Source organism: Macrotis lagotis, chromosome 3, assembly GCF_037893015.1.
Source record: "Macrotis lagotis isolate mMagLag1 chromosome 3, bilby.v1.9.chrom.fasta, whole genome shotgun sequence".
Lineage (NCBI taxonomy): Eukaryota > Metazoa > Chordata > Mammalia > Peramelemorphia > Peramelidae > Macrotis > Macrotis lagotis.
Genome location: NC_133660.1, coordinates 70,915,303 through 70,935,014, shown reverse-complemented (window position 1 = coordinate 70,935,014; position 19,712 = coordinate 70,915,303). Strand labels below are relative to the sequence as shown.

General features: G+C 36.4%; 1 protein-coding gene across 2 annotated transcripts in view; it reads left to right on the top strand.

The window, feature by feature from the left end:
- STOX2 (storkhead box 2) overlaps positions 1-19,712 on the top strand; it is a 364,781-nt gene that overhangs the window by 273,011 nt on the left and 72,058 nt on the right. For both annotated transcript variants that reach the window (XM_074228904.1, XM_074228905.1), the window contains exon 2: positions 18,016-18,168. In XM_074228904.1, coding sequence (XP_074085005.1) covers positions 18,016-18,168 — 153 coding nt within the window. The remainder of the gene's footprint in view (positions 1-18,015; positions 18,169-19,712) is intronic.

Genomic DNA, 19,712 nt, shown 5'->3' with positions numbered 1-19,712 from the left:
AATAATAATAATATGTTAAAAACCAGTTTAGGTCTAATGGCAAAAGTAACACAGAAGGCAAATGAGGAGAAGAATGCCCTAAAAGGCAGAATTGGCCAGCTGGAGAAGGAGATAAAAAAAGTTCTCTGAAGAAAATAACTCCTTCAAATGCAGAATGGAACTAAAGGAAGCTGATGACTTTGCAAAAAATCAGGAAGAAATAAAACTTCCAAAAAATAAAAAATTAGAAGAAAATCTGAAATATCTCTTTGGAAAAAACAACTGACCTTGAAAACAGATCCAGAAGAGATAATTTAAACATTATTGGGCTACCTGAAAGTCATGACCCTGAAAAGAGCCTAGACTTCATTTTTCAAGAAATAATTCAGCAAAATTCCCTGAGATCCTAGAAGCAGAGGGTAAACTAGAAATTGAGGGAATTCACCAGTCACCTCCTGAAAGAGATCCCAAAAGAAAAACTTCCAGGAATATTATAGCCAAATTTCAAAACTCCCAAGTAAAGGAAGAAAGTATCACAAGTTGCCGGAAACAAGCCATTCCACTATTGTGGCTCTATGGTCAGGATTATACAGGATTTGGTAGCATCTATATTAAGTGCTCATAGGGCTTGGAATATGATATTCCAGAAGGCAAAAGAGTGTGGTTTGCAACCAAGAATCAACTGCCCAGCAAAATTGAGCATCTTCTTTCAGGGGAAAAGCTGGACTTTAAGTGAAACATGGGACTTTCAAATTTTCCTATTGAAACAACCAGAGCTAAACAGAAAGTTTGATCTCCAAGTACAGGACTCTGGTGAACCATAGAGGGAGAAGACAAGAAGGACTAACTATGAGGTACTTAATGATGTTGAAATACTTGTATTCCTGCATGGGAAGAAGATATTGATAACTCATATGAACTTTCTCATTTATAAGAGCAGTTAGGTGGAACATACATAGAGACAAGACACAGGAAGTAGCTGAATATAATGGTATGATATAGTAAAAAGATGAAGTTAATGGGTGATAGAGTACTGGGAGGAAGAGAAAGGAGAGGAAGAAGGGACTAAGATATTTCACATAAGAATCAAGAAAAATGGCTTTTTCAATGTAGTGGAAGCGGGGGGAAGGTGAGGGGGAATGAGTGAGCCTTCATTCTCATCAGAAATGGCTCAGAGAGGAAATAACATAAACATATATAGAAATCTATCTTACCGTATATAAAAAATGAGAAGAAAGAGATAGGATGAGAGGGAAGGGGGGTGGAGCAGGTGATAGAAGAGAGGGAAGATCATGGGAGAGGGTACTCAGATACAACATACTTTGAACAGGGACAAAGGTGAAAGCAGAGAGAATAGAGTAAATGAAGAGTGGGAAGGAATAGAGTGGAGGGAAATAAAGCTAGCAATAGCAACTGTGAAAAAAATATTGATGCATTTCTTTATCTTATGATAAAGAAGGGAACTCATCCCATAGACAGAGCCATTGGAATCTGAACACAGAATAAAGTGCATTTTTTTCTCTCTCTCTCTCACTATTCTTGAGGTTTCTCATCTTCTTGCAGGGAAGGGGGTTTATGTTTACTCTCATAACAAGATTATTGTAATGATATAAAATAAACCAAAAAAAAAAGATACTAACCACTGAACCTTTACTTCTTCATAAATTGGTACTGATTTTATCCATTTCATTGGACTCTTGGGAGGCTGTTTGAGGCAAGTTGGTGGTACCATGGAAAGAACTCTATTTCTGGAATGTGAGAACCTGAGTTCAAATTCCTCTGATGCTTATTACCTGAGTGATTTTGAGCAAGATATTTCAGCTCTCTGAGTTGTCTGTTTCCTCATCTATAAATGAGGGCACTATATTAAATGACCTCTGCCATCCCTTCCATCACTTTGAAAATGTTTTGTAAACCTTGCAAAATGCTAGAGTAAATTGAATGGCGCTATATGGCAATATCTAAATGTGTAATAAATGTGTATTCCCCATTCATTTGGTGATTTCCATAATAGACTAGAATGCCAAGAATGTGTATTGCTCAAGTATATGGGACCTGTCTATATCCCAGTTCATCTGATACAATTATAATTGAAATTGTTTTTCTAACCTGACAGAGATGTACTTAATCTAGTAACCTCTTTATCTAGAAAGATTTCAGAAGGTTTGATTTTCTCTTGGAAATCACTTTGATAGTGTTTTCAATTCTTCTCACGCCTAGTCTTTTCATCAATTCTTACATCTAAAAAAGTCTGGATGGTTAAAGTGCTATTTTGGTGTCCAGGGATTTTTGTTCAGAGCATTCCTTTTCATCGCATTGTGATTTCTCCTCTGGAACTAAAATCACACTCTGGACTCTGTTGCTGATGTACTATTTGCAACTGTAGCAGGGCTACTATTTGCATAAACTCTTGGCTTGTACCTCTTGTCCAGTATGCAAAGTATTACATACTCAAAATTTTTGATAAAACTTCTGTTTGAGTGGTAGTTGTAATATTAGTCTTTGGAATTAGAACAAAATGGACTGTGTCCCACAAAACCTTTTTTTATTATCCAATTCAAACGCATTTATTAAATACCTAAGCCAGATTCTGTTGTAGTCCCTGAGGATTCAAGAAACAACAACAAAAAAAACCCCCTCATTCTCCCTTCCTGCTCATTTCTTCCTGTGACCTATTTCTTGGAAGTGACAACTGTGTAATGTGAGAGTCTTAGTGAACTCAAATGTCTGTATAGAAGTACAAGGCATATGAATAAAAGTGGAAGAAGACTGTTACCACCTACATTTTTTTCCTTATTTTTCCTGAGAGAGTTGGCAAAATATTCTATAGAAAGCACTGTTAAAACTACTAGAAAGAGACTTTTAAAGTTTTCAGTGGAGTGGTCCTTCTTTGAAGAGGGAACTTATTGGGTGGAGTAAAATGTTATGGTAAAATGCAAAGCTGGGAAAAAAGTTAGCCTTTTCCATGGTAGCTCCACCTTTTCAGTCTTCTTTCTAAATTCTCTTTAACATAAATTCCTTCTTAGCCAAGTAGCTTTACTTATCTTCTTCCTAACAGGGCCATTTGTATTCCTGTTTTCCTTTTGCTCACTTAGTTACCATTTCCTATCTGGACTAATCCCCCCCCCCCCCCATCACTTTCCTTTCTCCTCCCCTCTACCTATCTTCTTTCAAAACAAAAAGTCTATTTCCATTCAGCTTTTCCTGAGGACATCAACTCATTATTAGCTTCTTCTTAACTAAAAAAGAACTTTAAATATGATTATTGAAACCTTTTTTCCCCCCAGTACCATTTATTTGATATTTTTGATATTTTGCCATCTTGTGACATGGTGGGAAGAAAGTTAACATTGGACTCAGAAGACTTCATTTTAAGTCATTCCTCTGTCCCATATATGGCAATATCCCCCTGGGCACACAAATTGAGTCACTAAACTTCCCAGTACCCTTTGCCATATTTTAAGCCAAGATTTGTAGAGAGATTCTTCATTGGGAAGCTCATACATTGATGAAATCACAGGTCTGGTAAAAACAAACATCAATAGGTAATTTTCACAGAGATGTGATGTTTTCTCAACTCTATTGTAAACTCCTTGATGGTAGAGAATCATATCTTTTTCTTTTCCTTTTCTTTTTTTTATCTTCTTTACTCCCTCATTCTTTCCTTCCTCTTTTCCTTTCTTTTCCCTCTTTCCTTCTTTCTTCCTTTCTGATTTTAAGATTCCTAAGCACCTACCATATGTTCATGGTGTGGTTTGACATCATGAAAGTTCTTTTGGTATTCATCCCAGCAGTGAGATTTCCTCAGAAGCACTCAATAGCTATTTGTTAATTGATTGTACATTTTGTTTTATTTTATCATCAATACTGTAACTTTAAAACCCTAATACATTCCTCTACCCTTCTTTCATTCTATTTCTCCTTTAGTCCATCTTTATTTCTAGGGTACAACAAATACTTAATTCATCATAAATAAATTATTGATGGTCAGAGGATGATTTTCCTCAGTAATGATGAGAGGGGTTTATTTTTTTGGGGGGGGGGTAGTTGTTTTTTTTTTTTTGTTTGTTTTTTCTGGCTATTGCATCTGCATACTCTTAGGTGGTCCACATGATCTCTTTATAAGACTGCTTGCTGCCTGGGATTGAGTTACTGTCAGGGGCCATGAAGCATAAAGAAGCCAACCAGGCTAAATGATGATTGAATCTATGACCTGGGCCCCATTGGCACCAAGTTGTAACTGAGCTCACTGACTTTATTGGAAATCATAAACTTGAGTTATGGGTTGTTTATTTTTAATGTTGGTTTGTGTAAGATGGAAACATGGGAGATGGGAGATATTTGTGGGTATTACATCATTATGACCCAGTTTCCTTCACTTACAATTTTCCATCTTTTTGTCCCAGTGTTTTTTTCTTATTTTTCACAAATTTATTACTTGGTGGTATTAAAAATACTAAAATATGATCTGTAAGGAGATTGGTGCATGAATCTGAACTTTTCCCAAAGGGACATATAAAGAAAGAACCACACCAAAGGTAACCTACATTTGGATTTTTTGCATGTTTGAATTCTTTAGTTTGAGACTTCTATTGTTAATATGTCTATCTCAAACAAACCCTTGCTGGTTGATAGGCATGATTCTACACTATGTTTTTTCTTTTTGTGAACAAAATGGACAATCATGAGCTGGATATTTTGGTTAAGGAGGCACATAATTCATTAAGTATAAGAAATCATAATTAAACAAGATTGATGGACTCAATAGTGATAAATCACTGTCAACCTAGTCAGGTGAGTTACTATATAAGGGAAAAGAACCATTTTCAAAATACCTTTTACAATGTACTTTTTAAGATATTTTGTCAGTCTTTTTCAATTAATGCTTATCTGTACTGTTTATTGTTTTCATTACTCGGAGTTTTACAATAGGTTAGAAAAGGGATTCTCCTGAGGCCTTCTCAGAATAATGTTTGTTCCTAAAGTTAATAGTAAAAGGAAATGTTAAATTTTAGTTTGAGGTTAGTGAAAATCAAGATAAAATATTTTTTTTCTATCTAAGCTCATATGCAAAAAATAAAGAAATAAACAAAAATAAGAAAACCAAAAACTATCCAGGGCTCCTAGATTAAAAAACCCTGCTTAACCAATAATGAATGATGATTATTTTCAGAAGGCTCTTTATGATGAACTTGTGTGGCCTAGGAACTAGAGGGAAAACCCCAGGGGCCCCCATATATCTTTCTCCTATTCTCACATTAGTACTTTGAGTTTATCAGATAAGCTAATTGTCACTTTTTGAGGGGTTCTGGCCCTGAGGGAAGGGACAAGATTAAGCAGAGAAAAGAGTTCTTAGCCTAAACTCATTTCTCCTCCAAAGCTAACAATTCATTCTTCTTATAGGATGCCTTTGCATGTTGTTGAATTGTCAGCATGCAGGTGCAGACTCATTTATTTTACCTAAAAGAAGCAGAAAAATATCCTTGAAGAAAAGGTTCAGGAACTGGTCCCTGAGCCCAAAGGATTGTCTATATCGTCAGAAAGTCTGAGTTCAAGTCTCAATTTGATATGTGATATTCGTGTGAATTTTTTAGTCTGATCACTTAAACTTCATGGACTTCCATTTCTTCTTCTGTAAAATGAGAGTGTTGGTGGAATTATTGTCCAGTGAGGGGTTCAATTTGCCTCAATATCAGGGGTTATTAAGCTGGGGTGCATGAAGTTACATATTTGTGTGTGTGTGTGTGTAAAATTTATTTATCTTCTACTTCTATATATTTTATGATTTTATGCCTTCTTCTCTTCCCAGCCCCACCAAAGAAACAAGAGTCAAAGAGTCCATAGGTTTTATCAAATTGCAAAAAAGGAGAGTCTAAGACACCAAAAAAAAATTAAGAATCTCTTTTCTAAATATGTGGCTCAGTGTTCCTAAGAGCTCTGTGGGTATTAGAAACTCTCCAAAGTGGAGGTTTGAAAAAGCATAATTTGTCAAATTTTCATATGATTGAAAACTGGAAGGTTAACTGGTTTGTTGAGTATCAATTATAAAAGCGCTATGAGTGAAGGTGAAATTGGTTTATAAAAATTTCAATTGTATAAGTACTTATACATATATTTATATGTATGTATATATATGTAGATACATATAACTCCATAACTTATATACACATGCCTATGTGTATATATTTCTATCTCATCATCCCCCTACCTCTCTTTCTTCCTCTGTATCTCAATTTCTTTCTCTCCATCTCTTCTCTAACTCTATCTAATACTGCTTTAACTAATGGCTGACATTTCTGTAGCTCTTATTATGTTCTAGATAATGTGCTAAGTCATTTACAATTATTATTTCTTTTGATACAAACCTATTCCCCTTTTATAGAAGAGGCAAACAGGAGTGAATTGACTTGCTGAGGGTAACCCAGCTAGTAAGTATATGAGGCTTCATTTGAATTGACTCCAGACAAAATTCTATCTATCTGTCTGTCAATCTGTCTTTCTATATGTTCATTCATCTTTTGAAATCTCTCTGTGCATCTTTGTCTTTCTGTGTCTCTCAGCTAGGGGTTCCCTGATCTTAACAATAATGTAGTTCATGTGAATAAAGGGTGGCTAGATTAATCCTAGTTCTAGTGTCCAGGTCAAGGCAGGAAATTGGCCCATTTTATTTTGAATTGGTCACACCACGTACAAACCTTAGTGTGGCTTTTCAAGATTTGGAGAAGTGGGAAGGGAGAGGGTAGTATTATTATGGATCTGGAAATTATATGAATAGAGGTTGGAGCATGTAGGATCAAACTACCTTTGAATATTTTGAAGGGTTCTCATATAGAAAAGAGAATGGAGGTAGGGGGAGAGATGGAGGAGAGACAGGTTGCTTCAATCACTCAGAATTCGGATTATGGGGGCAGCTAGGTGGCGTGGTGGATAAAGCACCGGCCCTGGAGTCAGGAGTACCTGGGTTCAAATCTGGTCTCAGACACTTAATAATTACCTAGCTGTGTGGCCTTGGGCAAGCCACTTAACCCCATTTGCCTTGCAAAAAAAAAAAAGAATTCGGACTATGGGTCCAAGTTACAGCTGACAGATTTTAAATGGAAGAACTTCTAACCATTAAAATTGTCCATAGATGGAATAGATGATCTCATGGGAGGGGTTGTACTCTCTTTCACTGGACATGGTCAAAAAGAAGCTAGATGAGCCCTTTGGCCAGGAGGGATCTAGAGGGATTCCATGTTTTAGGAGAGGTCTGTCCAGCTTATTAAGATTCCTTGCTTCTGTGGTTCCATTCTAATCTGTTTTTTAAAAAATTGTTATACTGTAGTATAAAACTTGAATTGTAGACTACTATATTCTGTTTAGAAAGCTGTAGAACAATTCTGTTTATACTATAAAACCCTGGTTTGATTTTGGTGATTTTGTTTTTGATGGGCAGGAAGAACAGGAAAAAGTTGATGGGAAGGTTCAGTCTATCACCACCAGCATTCATTTCTGTCATTTGTTTTTCTTATCTTTATATTCATTCATTTCATTTTACTATGATTATTTATAATTCCTGATATTTCTCAAACCTACCTTCCACTTCTTTAAGTAATGCTCTTCCTGAGATTTATTTTTTGGGAAATTCTTCTAAAGAAAACTATTGTTTATACACTCTTCATAAGCTTGGGTACCTAAGCTTTACATTGCCCATAATATGAACCAATTATGTACAGTATAGTGTGGAGCCTCTCCATGATGTTAATTCCTATAGGACTTTGCCACAGTGACATGTAATGGTCACAGCTTCAATTCTTGGTGCCTTTCCCCCCTTAAAATGTCCCTCTACCATGCAAGCTATCTCCTCCCATTGATCTTTGGGGCCTCCATTTTAGGGATGGGCCCTGGTTGGTCATGCTTCATTCTCACTTCTGATCTTTTCCCCCACATGGCTAGGTAATTATTAAGTGTCTGAGGTCAGATTTGAACTCAGGTACTCCTGATTCCAAGGCCAATGCTCTATCCACTGCGCCACCCACCTGCCCCCTTCCAACCTCTTTTGATGACCTGATGGTTTTCACATGAGACTATCTTTGAAGACATGGGCCCTCAAGCATGTTTTTGTTTGTATCTTTGAAGACATGGGCTCTCAAGCATGTTTTTGTTTGTATCTTTGAAGACATGGGCTCTCAAGCATGTTTTTGTTTGTATCTTTGAAGACATGGGCTCTCAAGCATGTTTTTGTTTGTATCTTTGAAGACATGGGCTCTCAAGCATGTTTTTGTTTGTATCCCCAGGACTTTGAGATGGGTACATAACAAATATTTAAATAAATGTTCCTTTTTATAGAGTATGGAGGAAATCATTCAAATATATATATATGTATATATATATATTAAATATTGACTTTGCCTCATTGATCTGTGATGCAGAAAAAAGAATGTAATCTGTCTAAAGATGCAGATTAAGAAGAAGCCCCTTTTCCCATGTTATTTGAGGCCTGCTATAAACTTAAGAGTAAAGCCCCACACATCAAGAACGAGTCCCTGACATAGTGACCTCACTCTAAATGTCGATGTCTTTGTCGGAGCTCCATTGGCTTTCCTTTGTCAGTGGCTGGGTGCATTCTCCCCGCCGTCCCCAACCCTGTCCAAATGGGGTGTGATGGGGACAATGAGGCTCCAGCCTGTGAGGACTTGTTTTAACTGTTGGAAATTATGAGAAATCACTCACTGCAGCTAAACTTTGATCTGGAGCACAATGGAGGGCCTGTTGATAAAGAGGAGATAGGTGCATCTTTCATCACAGTAGAGCAGAGAAGAGAAAGGGAAGATGTGTATGAACTGTAATTAGGACTGGTAAGTACATGACAATCACCTTTATTGTTGGGGGGAGGGTCCCTAGGCATGCTTGGAGGATTAACATTTTAACTTGATTTTAAAGCATGGGAGTTGATTTGTTTTTTTCCCATGGATCACACAGCTTGTTTGCGCCCCTCCCACCTACACAAACTGCAGGACCTCTCTAATGCAGGGACCCTCCATTGGCAAGACAAGAAACACTCTCAGACGTCCAGAGTCTGTCCTGGCACTTTTCTCAGATCCATGACTCATTCTGGTTCACAAAAGGATTCTGGGCAGGGTAGTGAGAAGTCAGGTTGGCCTATGACTTCACTTTGCAGAGAACCAGGCAAAAGAGGAGTGATACTGCAGAATCCTGAGGCATTGCAGTGAGAAGGTGGCTTGTTGTGAGTTTCTTTGATATCCCAGGGTAGGCTCCGAAAAAATTTGATGCCTATTTTTCCTACAAATAGCTAGAAAGAATGAAGACATGACAGAGGCAGTTGCATTTTGGTTTCTGTTTACATCAAGGTTATCTGTAAAGTCTATTTATAAACCCTTTTTTTTTAAACAAAGCCTATTTAGTGTTGTTTATTGTATATGTATATAGGTGTATTTGTATATACAAAAGTATATGTATATAAAGCTACATATATACATGCTTGCTTTTTTTTTTTTCTCTTCTGCTTTTGAACCTGTACCTGTATTTCAAGCCTTGAAACACAAGAACTAAGAGGTCTGGAACTAAAGAAAATTTAGAACTACTGAAAGCCTTCCCTAATCCCTCTTAATTCTAGGGCTTTCCCTCTGTTGATTATTTCCTATGTATCCTTATTTAAATATTTAAAACATATTGTTCCCCCCCCCCCCCATTAGATTATGAGCTCTTTGAGGGCATGGACTGCTCAAGGCTTAGCACAGTGCCTCACACTTAATAAATTTAGACTGATTGAATGATTGAGCAAAGTACCAGAAAGCCTGTTCCAAAAGAGCAGTCTATGGCTAAACTGAATTGCTAATTTCGACCATGATGCCTTAAAAGCTGCCTCTTTCCTTTTCTCTTATTTCCTGCTTGTGTATAATATTTTATGTATATCTTATGTGCCAGACTTTAGCATCAAGGCTACCTGGATGGAGGATGGAACTAGGATAGAGGTTTTTTCCCAAGTTCCCCTTCACTTGAACTCTGGCATGTCCTTGTTCTCTCTGTCTCTCTTTTAGGGAGGGGTTGGGTAGGGGAGAGCATGATTATATCTATATGATTATATAGTGTAGTAAAAGATGTTTAAAACACTTTGAATAAGGGTGCACAGAATATTTAAAAGTGGACTTGCTCTTCCATTCCCCTCCCTGGCCTCAGGCAATTGTCTTGTTTCACGTAGACTTCCTAGCAGACATGACCTCCACAGCCTGATTCATTCTTGAGTGTCACATTAGAGTTGAAGTCAGCCAGCTGCAAGACTTGCAAAAGAGGAAATAATCCAAAAGTACTATGGATTAAATCAGCCAAACTGACTGCTGGAGGGCAATTCAGAAATATCATCTGGATGTTTTCCAAAGAATTAATTAATAGCTCCCAACAGGTAACATGCTTTAATTCTTGGTAGCAGAACTCCAAGACACAAAAAGCCAAGGAAGACCGATTTTTCTCCTTAAGAGATCCTAGTCCCTGGAACTTATCGTCTCCCTTAAAATATTAGTGGTGAAATAGCCATAGTTTTAGCACAGCTCTGCTTTAGAATCCATATTAATAGGCATCTACTCCCTTGCATCAAGGGAGTTTTGAGGTAAAGGCTTTTAATAATGAGGAGGTAAATTTTTAATCTTCAAAAAATCCCCATCACATTAGCAGGATAGAATACTGGTGCTAAAGGTAAGACTCTCCCTTGTTGTGGAAGCATGGTATGATGGAAAATACTGGTCTGGCTCTGAAGTCTTAAGGACTTCGTCTCCTGTTCTACACCCCCCCCCCCCCAATACTTATTACTTGTGTGCCTCAATTTCCTTATTTGTAAAATGAGGGATTTAAAGTAGATGGTCTTTGAGGTTACCTCCAACTTGAGTTGATTCTGATAAACATAGCATTTCATAGTGTTTATTTAGATGGCCCTTAGAAATTCATGTTTTTTTTTTGATTATATGAAATTCAAATGCATTCCTCCAGCTTCTTCAGAACATGCCTCACTTTCACTGAATGGTGGAGAAGTTTTCTTTCTCTCAAATATATCTCTTCGTCATACTTTAAAATGAATAGCAAAAACATGGGTAACATAGAAATATGTTTCATGTGATATAACATGTGTAGTCTATATCAAAGTGTTTGCCTTCCAGGGAGGGAAGAGGGATGAGAGAAAGGGAGAGAAGTAGGAACTCAAGATTTAAAAAAAAATGTTAAATTTTTTTTCCTGTAATTGTGAAATTCTTAATGAAAAAGTAGAAATATTTGGGGGGAAATGCATAGCAAAATAGAGCTACATCAATTAAATTTAAAAACAAGGATGTTTAACTGCTTTAAAGGGCAGGTTTTATTTTGAATTATAAATATTTAATTAGAAAATAAGATAGTTAGCAAAATACTATCTTTTCCTTTCCATACTTTGGTAAGACCCTGTTAAGACCTTTTTCTCATATCCCCAGCCTGAGTAAAAGTACTGGATCTGACTTGCCCATATTAGAGTCATTTCAATGAGTCTCATTTTTTTCAGTATGCGACTAAAGTATTTAAACTTCAGCTTCAGTATTTGACCTTCCAGTAAATAGTTTGACCTCCTTGCTGTCCAAGGGACTCTTAAAAGTCTTCTCTGGCACCACAATTTGAAAATGTCAATTCTATGGTATTCAGCTTTCCTTATAAGTCCAACTCTCACAGCCATTCACTGTGATTGGGGAAAAACCCATAGCTTTGACTAAGTTTTTGTGGAAAAGGTGATGTCTCTGCTTTTTAGTGTGCTGTCCAGATTTGCCATGGTTTTCCTTTCAAAGAGCAAGGATTTTAAAGTTTCATGGCTATACAGATCTTTGGGTCCAAGAATATAAAATTTGACACTGCTGCCATTTCTTCTTCAGGAAGTGATTTTCCAGGAAGTGATGGGGCAGTAGCCAAGATCTTAGATTTTTTTTTTTGATGTTAAGTTTCAAGTCAGGAAAACCCTAGGTCAAATTTGACCTGAGCTACTTTCTAGCTATACGATCCTGGGCAAGTTAGTTATCTCTGCCTCCCTCATTCTCTCCATCTATCATCTTAAACTAATGTCTAAATCATTTGTCATCTAAATACTAATATCATTTATGTCCTTGGATTGTTTCGAGGATTAAAAAGGATTCTTAACATTTTATTCCCTGCTATATACCCTTCACTTTAGCAACAATGGCCTCTCCTGGATGGACAAAGAACAACATTCCATCTCTTGGGTTCTAGGCATTTTCTCTGTCTGACCCCCATGCCCAGTATAATTTCCTTTCTCATCTCCACCTTCCCTGTCTTCCTTTGACATCCACTAAAATCCCATCTTCTATAGAAAGTCTTTCTAACTCCTTTTAATAATAGTGGCCTCCATTAATACTTTCTTAGGTTAGTATGTAGTTGTTTGTTCTCTCTCCCAATAGATTGTGAATTCCTTGAGGGTTGAGGAATGGTCTCCTGCCTCTTTGTGTATCTCTAGCATATAGTGCAGTTACTGGCACATAATAGTTAACATTAAAAATGTTATTAATTGCCTGCCTTTTCAGTTGGAGGGAAAAGAGGGGGAGAATTTGGAACTCAAAATTTGGAAAATTATTTCTACTTACTAGGAAAAGTAAAAAATTAAACAAGAGAAAAAAGTAAGGATTATAAAGCACATGGTAAGCATTGTATAAATGTTAGCTTTATTATTAATCTTCTCTCCTCCATCACTTGCACCAGGTGCATAGTCCTTGCATGTTGCATCTATGCATTATTCTTACTCCTAATTGACCCACTTTCCAATCTAATTAAAGTTCTGTATATTGACAACAACATAAACACATACAACATTGCACATTAAGGTAGAAACTCTGGTTAAATAAGTTTGGATTATTAATGATTAACTCTGTGATTAGATGTTCAAAGTAATTTTAACAAATGGGTATATAATATTTCCCCTTCATTTATAAAAGGGTGTTATACTCAACATATTGGAGCACTCCAATGACTCTAGGACTTCACAGATGTGACTTTTCCCTCCAACAATACAAATCACAATTCATCCCTACCTGCCATCTCTATGTGACACTTATGTTCTCCCTTAATTTCATCATGCTCATTGTGCCAAGGTAATAAGTGGTGCAGTGGATAAGAGCATAGGAACTGTAGTCAGGAAGACTTATCCTAATTCAAATCCAACCACAGACACTTCCTAGCTGGGTAAACTTAGGCAAGTCATTTAACTGTGTTTGCCTCAGTTCCTCATCTGTAAAAGGAATGGGAAAAGGAAATGGCAAACCACTCTAATAACTTTGGCAAGGAAATCCCAAATGGTGTTGCAAAGAATCAGTCACAACTGAAACAATTAACAACAACAATGTGTGGAGGGACCCTTTCTCTTCACTTTGAGCTGATCTTGTGGATCACACTGGCTGTCTATTATAGATTCTTTTTTCCAGTACCTGGCATCACTACTCAATAAGCATCTAATAAACTTTGTAGTTAGATATTATGTGTTGGGGATACAAATTGTTGTTCTTTGTCTTTCAGTCTCAAAAATAATTAATGACATGAGGGGGATGTTGTCTTTTTTGTTTGTTTGGTTGGTTTTTTGCAAGGCAATGGGGTTAAGTGGCTTGCCCAAGGCCACACAACTAGATAATTAAGTGTCTGAGGCCGGATTTGAACTCAGGTACTCCTGACTCCAAGGCCAGTGCTCTATCCACTGCGCCACCTAGCCACCCCATGGAGGATGTTGTCTTAACAAATTCTTCCCCCCGAGAGACCCTGACAATCTAAAAGGGAAATAAAACATATTAAAAGAAAAGCTGAGAGGAGTACAGGCATAGTATCTATACAGGGTGGGGAGGAATGGAGAAGAAATTCTCAAAGTGGTGAAACTGGGGGAAATGGAGAATGATCTGAGCTGAGGCCTCTCCTTAAATGGAAGTTTTGGAGTTTATAGCTCAGGCTTCCAAGCAAGGAATACCAAGGCTGATTGGACAAGGTAGTAATCTCAGAGAAGTCCCAAAGTCACGCGGCCAAAAGGTTGGTGATATCCAATAGGATATTGAGTATAAGGTTCTCTGTAAATCTTAAAATATCTTGATTCTCTTCACAAAGTGACTTCCATATGTTATCTCATGCACACTTAATCTTTACCCTATGAATATAGGTAACCTAAGCAGTTGTATCCCTATTTTAAAGTGATGAAACCGTAATAATAGAGAGAGCTTAAGACCCCAGGTTTTGGACTGTAGACTGCCCTCTCAATTCTGTGAGCTAAAAATTGGTCCTCAGGTACTACATAGATTGAATTGTAGGATCATTATGAGGTCTTGAATTATTGAAGTTTAAAGTTGATCTAGTGGTTCTTGCCTACCCCTCTCCCTGTTCCCCTAGTAGAAAAGGTAGCTTGGTGTATTAGAAACACTCTATAGATATGAACTAATATTCCTATTTAACTATAGTATAGTAATACTGGGAATGAAATTAGACCCTTCCCACTGATGCATATCTTCACTTCAAAATTTCCAAATGAAGAAGAGACAATGAAGCATCTAATAGGTATAATCTATCAAAGGAATTGAGAATGGAGGCAAATCCTTAGCCAGTATTGATGTGTCACCTTCCGATTTCTACCTTTCTTCCTCATTTTGGCCCAACCTTCACCCTGTTTTCCCCATTGATCACTTAGACTCCAACCAAACCCTAAAACAGCGGTGTTGGCCGATTTGCCTAGTTAGAGTGTGTAAGATGTCAAGGGATTATGATGGATTCTTTCATAAAGCAGTGAGTCAGGACCTGCTGAGTTGGACAGCTAGCTGATTTTTTTTTTTTTTTTTTTTTTTGCTGAGCATTATCTATCTTGTGGAATGAGTGGACAGTTAGGGGGGAAAATCCTCTCTAAGCAAAAATGATTTGAGTTTGGTTTGAATTCATTTGTGCATGGGTCTCTTGCTCCACTTACCATGTTGTGTTTCCAGTTTCCTCATTAGGAATTGTAAGAAATGCCAGAGTTGATGTTAGCAAGGTCAACTTCAGTAGGACTATTTGGATTTTTGTTTTATTTTCCCCTTTCTTAACAGGAGTGTTCTTTCAGTTAATAGCTGTGGGAATTGAGATTTCTTAACAGGGCTGTGAAGTATTTTAAGACAGCATTAGGGCATTCTTTTGTTATAGTTTTTTGAAATGTTTTCTGTTTCTCTTTATACCAAATTCTCTTTCACTGTAAAGAAGCAATGAAGTAAAAATTCTACACTATTGCAGCACTTAAACAAAACTTAAAGTAACTTTAGAGGAAAAGCTGCCTTTTGGATTCTGGTTTTCCTTTTAATTTCAAATACATACATTTGAAAGTTAAGTATAGTTATTTGGTTTCAAAGGGAAGCTGCTAGCAACTAGCAGCAGTCTGAGTTAATGAGAGCCATATGCTATGTCCCTTATGTATGGGGTATTGTAGTCTTCAAGTAAATGTACTAGGAAAGAAATCTTTTAATTTTGGAACAGATCTCTCAAAAATATTATAGTAAAACCTTCTGTTTCAAAAGCTAAGCAGTATTTATACATATAATTGGTGTTAATATATTAAATTAAGTTGTAAACACAAGATATTTTTCTGATGTTCTCTATCAAAGTTGTTCATTTAACTGTAACCACAGACTGCTAGTGATTTTTTTTTCCCTCCCAAGCCCAAGGGTATTTAAGATAAAACTTTGGCAAATTAGTAACTCTATCAGTAGGTTTGTAGGAGGAGGAGAGAGGAAAGGAGGATGGGCGGTCTTTGTATTACAGTTGAGCTCTTGGTGTATTTTACAAATGTATTTCTCAGTTTTCATGAATTTATAATTCATTTAAGAAATAGAAACAATTCTATGAATAATTGTGATGACCTCTAACTGTAGACCCCAAAAGCTGTTTTTATAATATGCTTGAAATTCTGTGCATTCACAGTGAAAAATTATAGAAAGCAATCTTATTAGAATATTACAAATAGAAACCAATAACATTTCATAAGAAGTGGTTGAATTTGGTGAACATATACAATGGGGAGACTTGATATTGCATGAGGAGACAGACCTTCCACTAGAATTTTGCTGTCTTACCTCATTCTAATGTTAAGGTGACTCTGGATACTAAAAAGCTATCCCCCCAATTAGAGCCTGATGATTTTGCTGGGATCCCAGTTCTTTAGAATCAAGGTCGATTATTGTATTCTTCACAATTCTTAAGATTTCAAAATTGTTATTGTATAAATTGTTCTATGGCTTCTGCCTACTTTACTCTGCATCAGTTCATGCAAGTTTTCATAGGTTTCTCTGAAACTATTCCCCTCATCATTTCTTATACTTCAGGAATGTCCTATCACATTTATATATCACAACTTGACCAGTTCATTCTCCAGGAGAGAACTTTCCATTTGTTTGCACTACAAAAGGAGATTCTATAATTTGTTTTTTGTATCTTTGGGTCCTTTTCCTCTTTCCTTAATATCTTTATGAAGCTTTTGCTAGGTCAGATTACTTTGGGGGCATAGTTCCAATTTTTTCCATAATTCCTGGAGCAATTCACAACTCCATCCATGGTCTGTTATGGTTTTTTTTTTAATTTGTTGATTATGATGGTCTAAAATAATTATCTAGAAGATCTCATTCACTTTTTAACTCTAAGAAAGAAAGTATGTTAACTTATTCAAATGATTACTCATTCCATATACTGAGTACAATATTGACACATGTATTCATGCTGTAGATTAACCTACAAGTTTTCTTTGCTTATTAATCATAGATCATAATTAATCCCCAGTGTGACAGTTTCTATAAAGACTCGTGTCTTGTGGCAGTATACCAATATTTATAGTCTCCACTTTATTGCTAATTCAAACAGTTTTGTGGGGAGATGACAAAGTTGAATTATATTAACTGTTATATGTCATTTTCAATATTGTTCATATACTCACATGCTGCCCATCTCAGGAGCTTTATTCTTTCTATTCCTTAGTAATTCATCCAATTTAGGAGCATTGTTCCTAACAATAGAGATGTTGTCCTTTTGGGGGGGGATTTTTCTTGTTGCATATCTTTTCTCCTACTTATTTAGCAAAGATAGCCTTGATTTTGTTTTTAATTGCTTACTGTATTTTATAAAAAGGTACAGGAAGTTCTCAAATGTATAGCATTACAAATAAGAACATGTGAAGAAAGAAGCAAGTTTTAGCAACATCTTGGTTAGGTGGAATGAGTACAACAGAACACAAGGATGGCAATATGTTGTTCTGGAATATGAAAATCGGAAATGAGGGAGGAAAGAGAAATTCTGTTAGACAAAAATAAAATATATTTTAGGACAACAACAAAATATTCTTGTGTTTACATGAACTATTTCATTTTTATTTCATATCTACATTGTGGTATTAGAATTATTATATATGTATAGTTATAGGTTAAATTGTATTATAATTTTAAAATATTTTGATAACTATATTTCACTGTAATTGTTTTCCTTTGTCATTCTATATATGTTATTTTATGCTTTTCAAAAACATTATTTGGAGAAGGGATTCATAGGCTTCACCAGAATTGCTCATGGCATCTGTGAACCCCTTTCCCTCAAAAAAGGTGAGAATCCTTGAAGTAGTTCATCTGCTTTGTTAAAAATTCTTACTTTATTAGGAAGACAAGAGGGGCCTTAACTGTGTTTTAGCATTTTTTAAAAAAAACACCTAAATGGAATGTACTACTGTATAACAATCCTGGATATACAGCTTTGTCCCTTCAGTTGGGTTGTAATCATCTTGAGGGCATTTTTGTGTTCTCAGTGCCTAGCATAGGGCTTGGGATACTGTATAAACAACTGGATACTGTTTTTTGGATTAAATCTTAGAATACTTTATTGCGTGTGTGTGTGTGTGTGTGTGTGTGTGTGTGTGTGTGTGTGTGTGTGTGAGGGAGGGGGAGGGGGAGGGGGAGGGGGAGGGGGAGAAGGGAGAGAATTAGAATATAATTCCATTTCTTCAGTGTAATACTTGCTTAAAATGGCTCTCCTTTTCCACAGGTGATGTCTCTCCAATCAGCATGTCTCCCATCAGTCAATCTCAATTTATTCCACTTGGGGAAATCCTTTGCTTGGCTATCTCAGCAATGAACTCTGCAAGAAAACCTGTCACACCAGAAGCATTGATGGAACATCTGACTACTTGTTTTCCAGGTAAGAGAAATACTAATGTAGCCCTTATCCGATAATTTGCCTAAAACTTTGAAGGGTCTTTCTTTCTGAATTTAGACCAGCAATAAACTCCTATCTGAAGTGACTGTGGAATCAATGGAGTTATTTTACTTAAAAAATAAAACAACCTACCTCCTCTAACCAAACAGCCACTCTTTTAAAATTGGAATTAAGCAAAAATACTCTAGCAAAAAAAAAAATAGCAGATAGTCTCTTCAATTTTTCTATTTAATTTCTTGTTTAGAGGCTTGAATACAATGATTTAGAGGCCTAACCAGGAAATAAGTGAATGACATATAGTTCCTAATTATACATTCTATATGAAGATGTCTGAAATATATAATGTATGTATGTATAATGTATGTATGCATGTATAAAATGCCTAGCAACTTATCTTTATCACCTAATTTGACCTTTAAGAATTTGAGATTTAATGAGGGAAAATTGATAAATTAAAAACTCCAGGAAATATTTCTTTTCTAATTATACCTGTGGTTTTTGCTCATGAGTTTTTAAGTGACTCTTAAGTTTGTTTAGGGGAAAGAGAATATTATTTGCCAAATCAATTATAGATACTATTATGTTTATACAAAGGCAGTGAAAAATTAGGTCTCAAATTTCAAATCATTAAATGACTATTATTCTCTAGCTGGGGGTGGGGGTGGAAGTTGGCTATCATTTTAGGTGTCAAGCCTCAACTTTTCTCTCACTTACCCCACATAGATATATTCTCTCTCTCTCTCTCTCTCTCTCTCTCCCTCTCCCTCTCCCTCTCCCTCTCCCTCTCCCTCAGTCACTCCATCACCTGCATCATCTCTTACCTGACTGGAGGCAGTGGTCTCCAAGCCTCAAGTCTTTCTCCACTCTAGCTCATTGTCCACACACTTGTCAAAATGATTTTCCTAAAATGTAGATCTACCAAGATCTACCAAGAAATAAAATCCGTATAAAACTTTACTTAATATTCTAAGATCTTCACATTCTGGGCCATTTCTTCCTCTCCAGGCATGTAGGCCATTAATGCCCTCTAGCCACACTGACCTACTAGACCTCCTACAAAATTTCTTCTCTCTGTGTCTTTCCATGACTAGACTCCTTCCTCACCTCTATCTCTTGTCAGCTTACATTTCTGTCATGCTTTATGGTTTGCCAAGTATTTTATATATTATCTTATTTGGTCCTTAGAATATTCACTTTGGGAAGTTTATTTATACAAGTGAAGGAATTGAGCCTGAGACAGGTGAAGGAAGGGACTTGTCAAGTTAGTAACTCACTTAACTGTGTGTAACCCCTCAACTAGTGAGTGACTGAGTATTTTATTCACAGGGTCCAATTCCCTTTGCTATCTCTGGGATATCTAAGAACTTGATGCTTTCTTAAGTTGAAATTGAACAAAAGATCATTCAACATACATCACAGTAAATTGCACCTTGCTGTTTATCTGCGGGAAGAGATAAGCAAGACAGGGTCCCTGTTTTTGGAGACCTCAGAAGAATAAAAAAAAATCAATTGACATTTGTTGTATT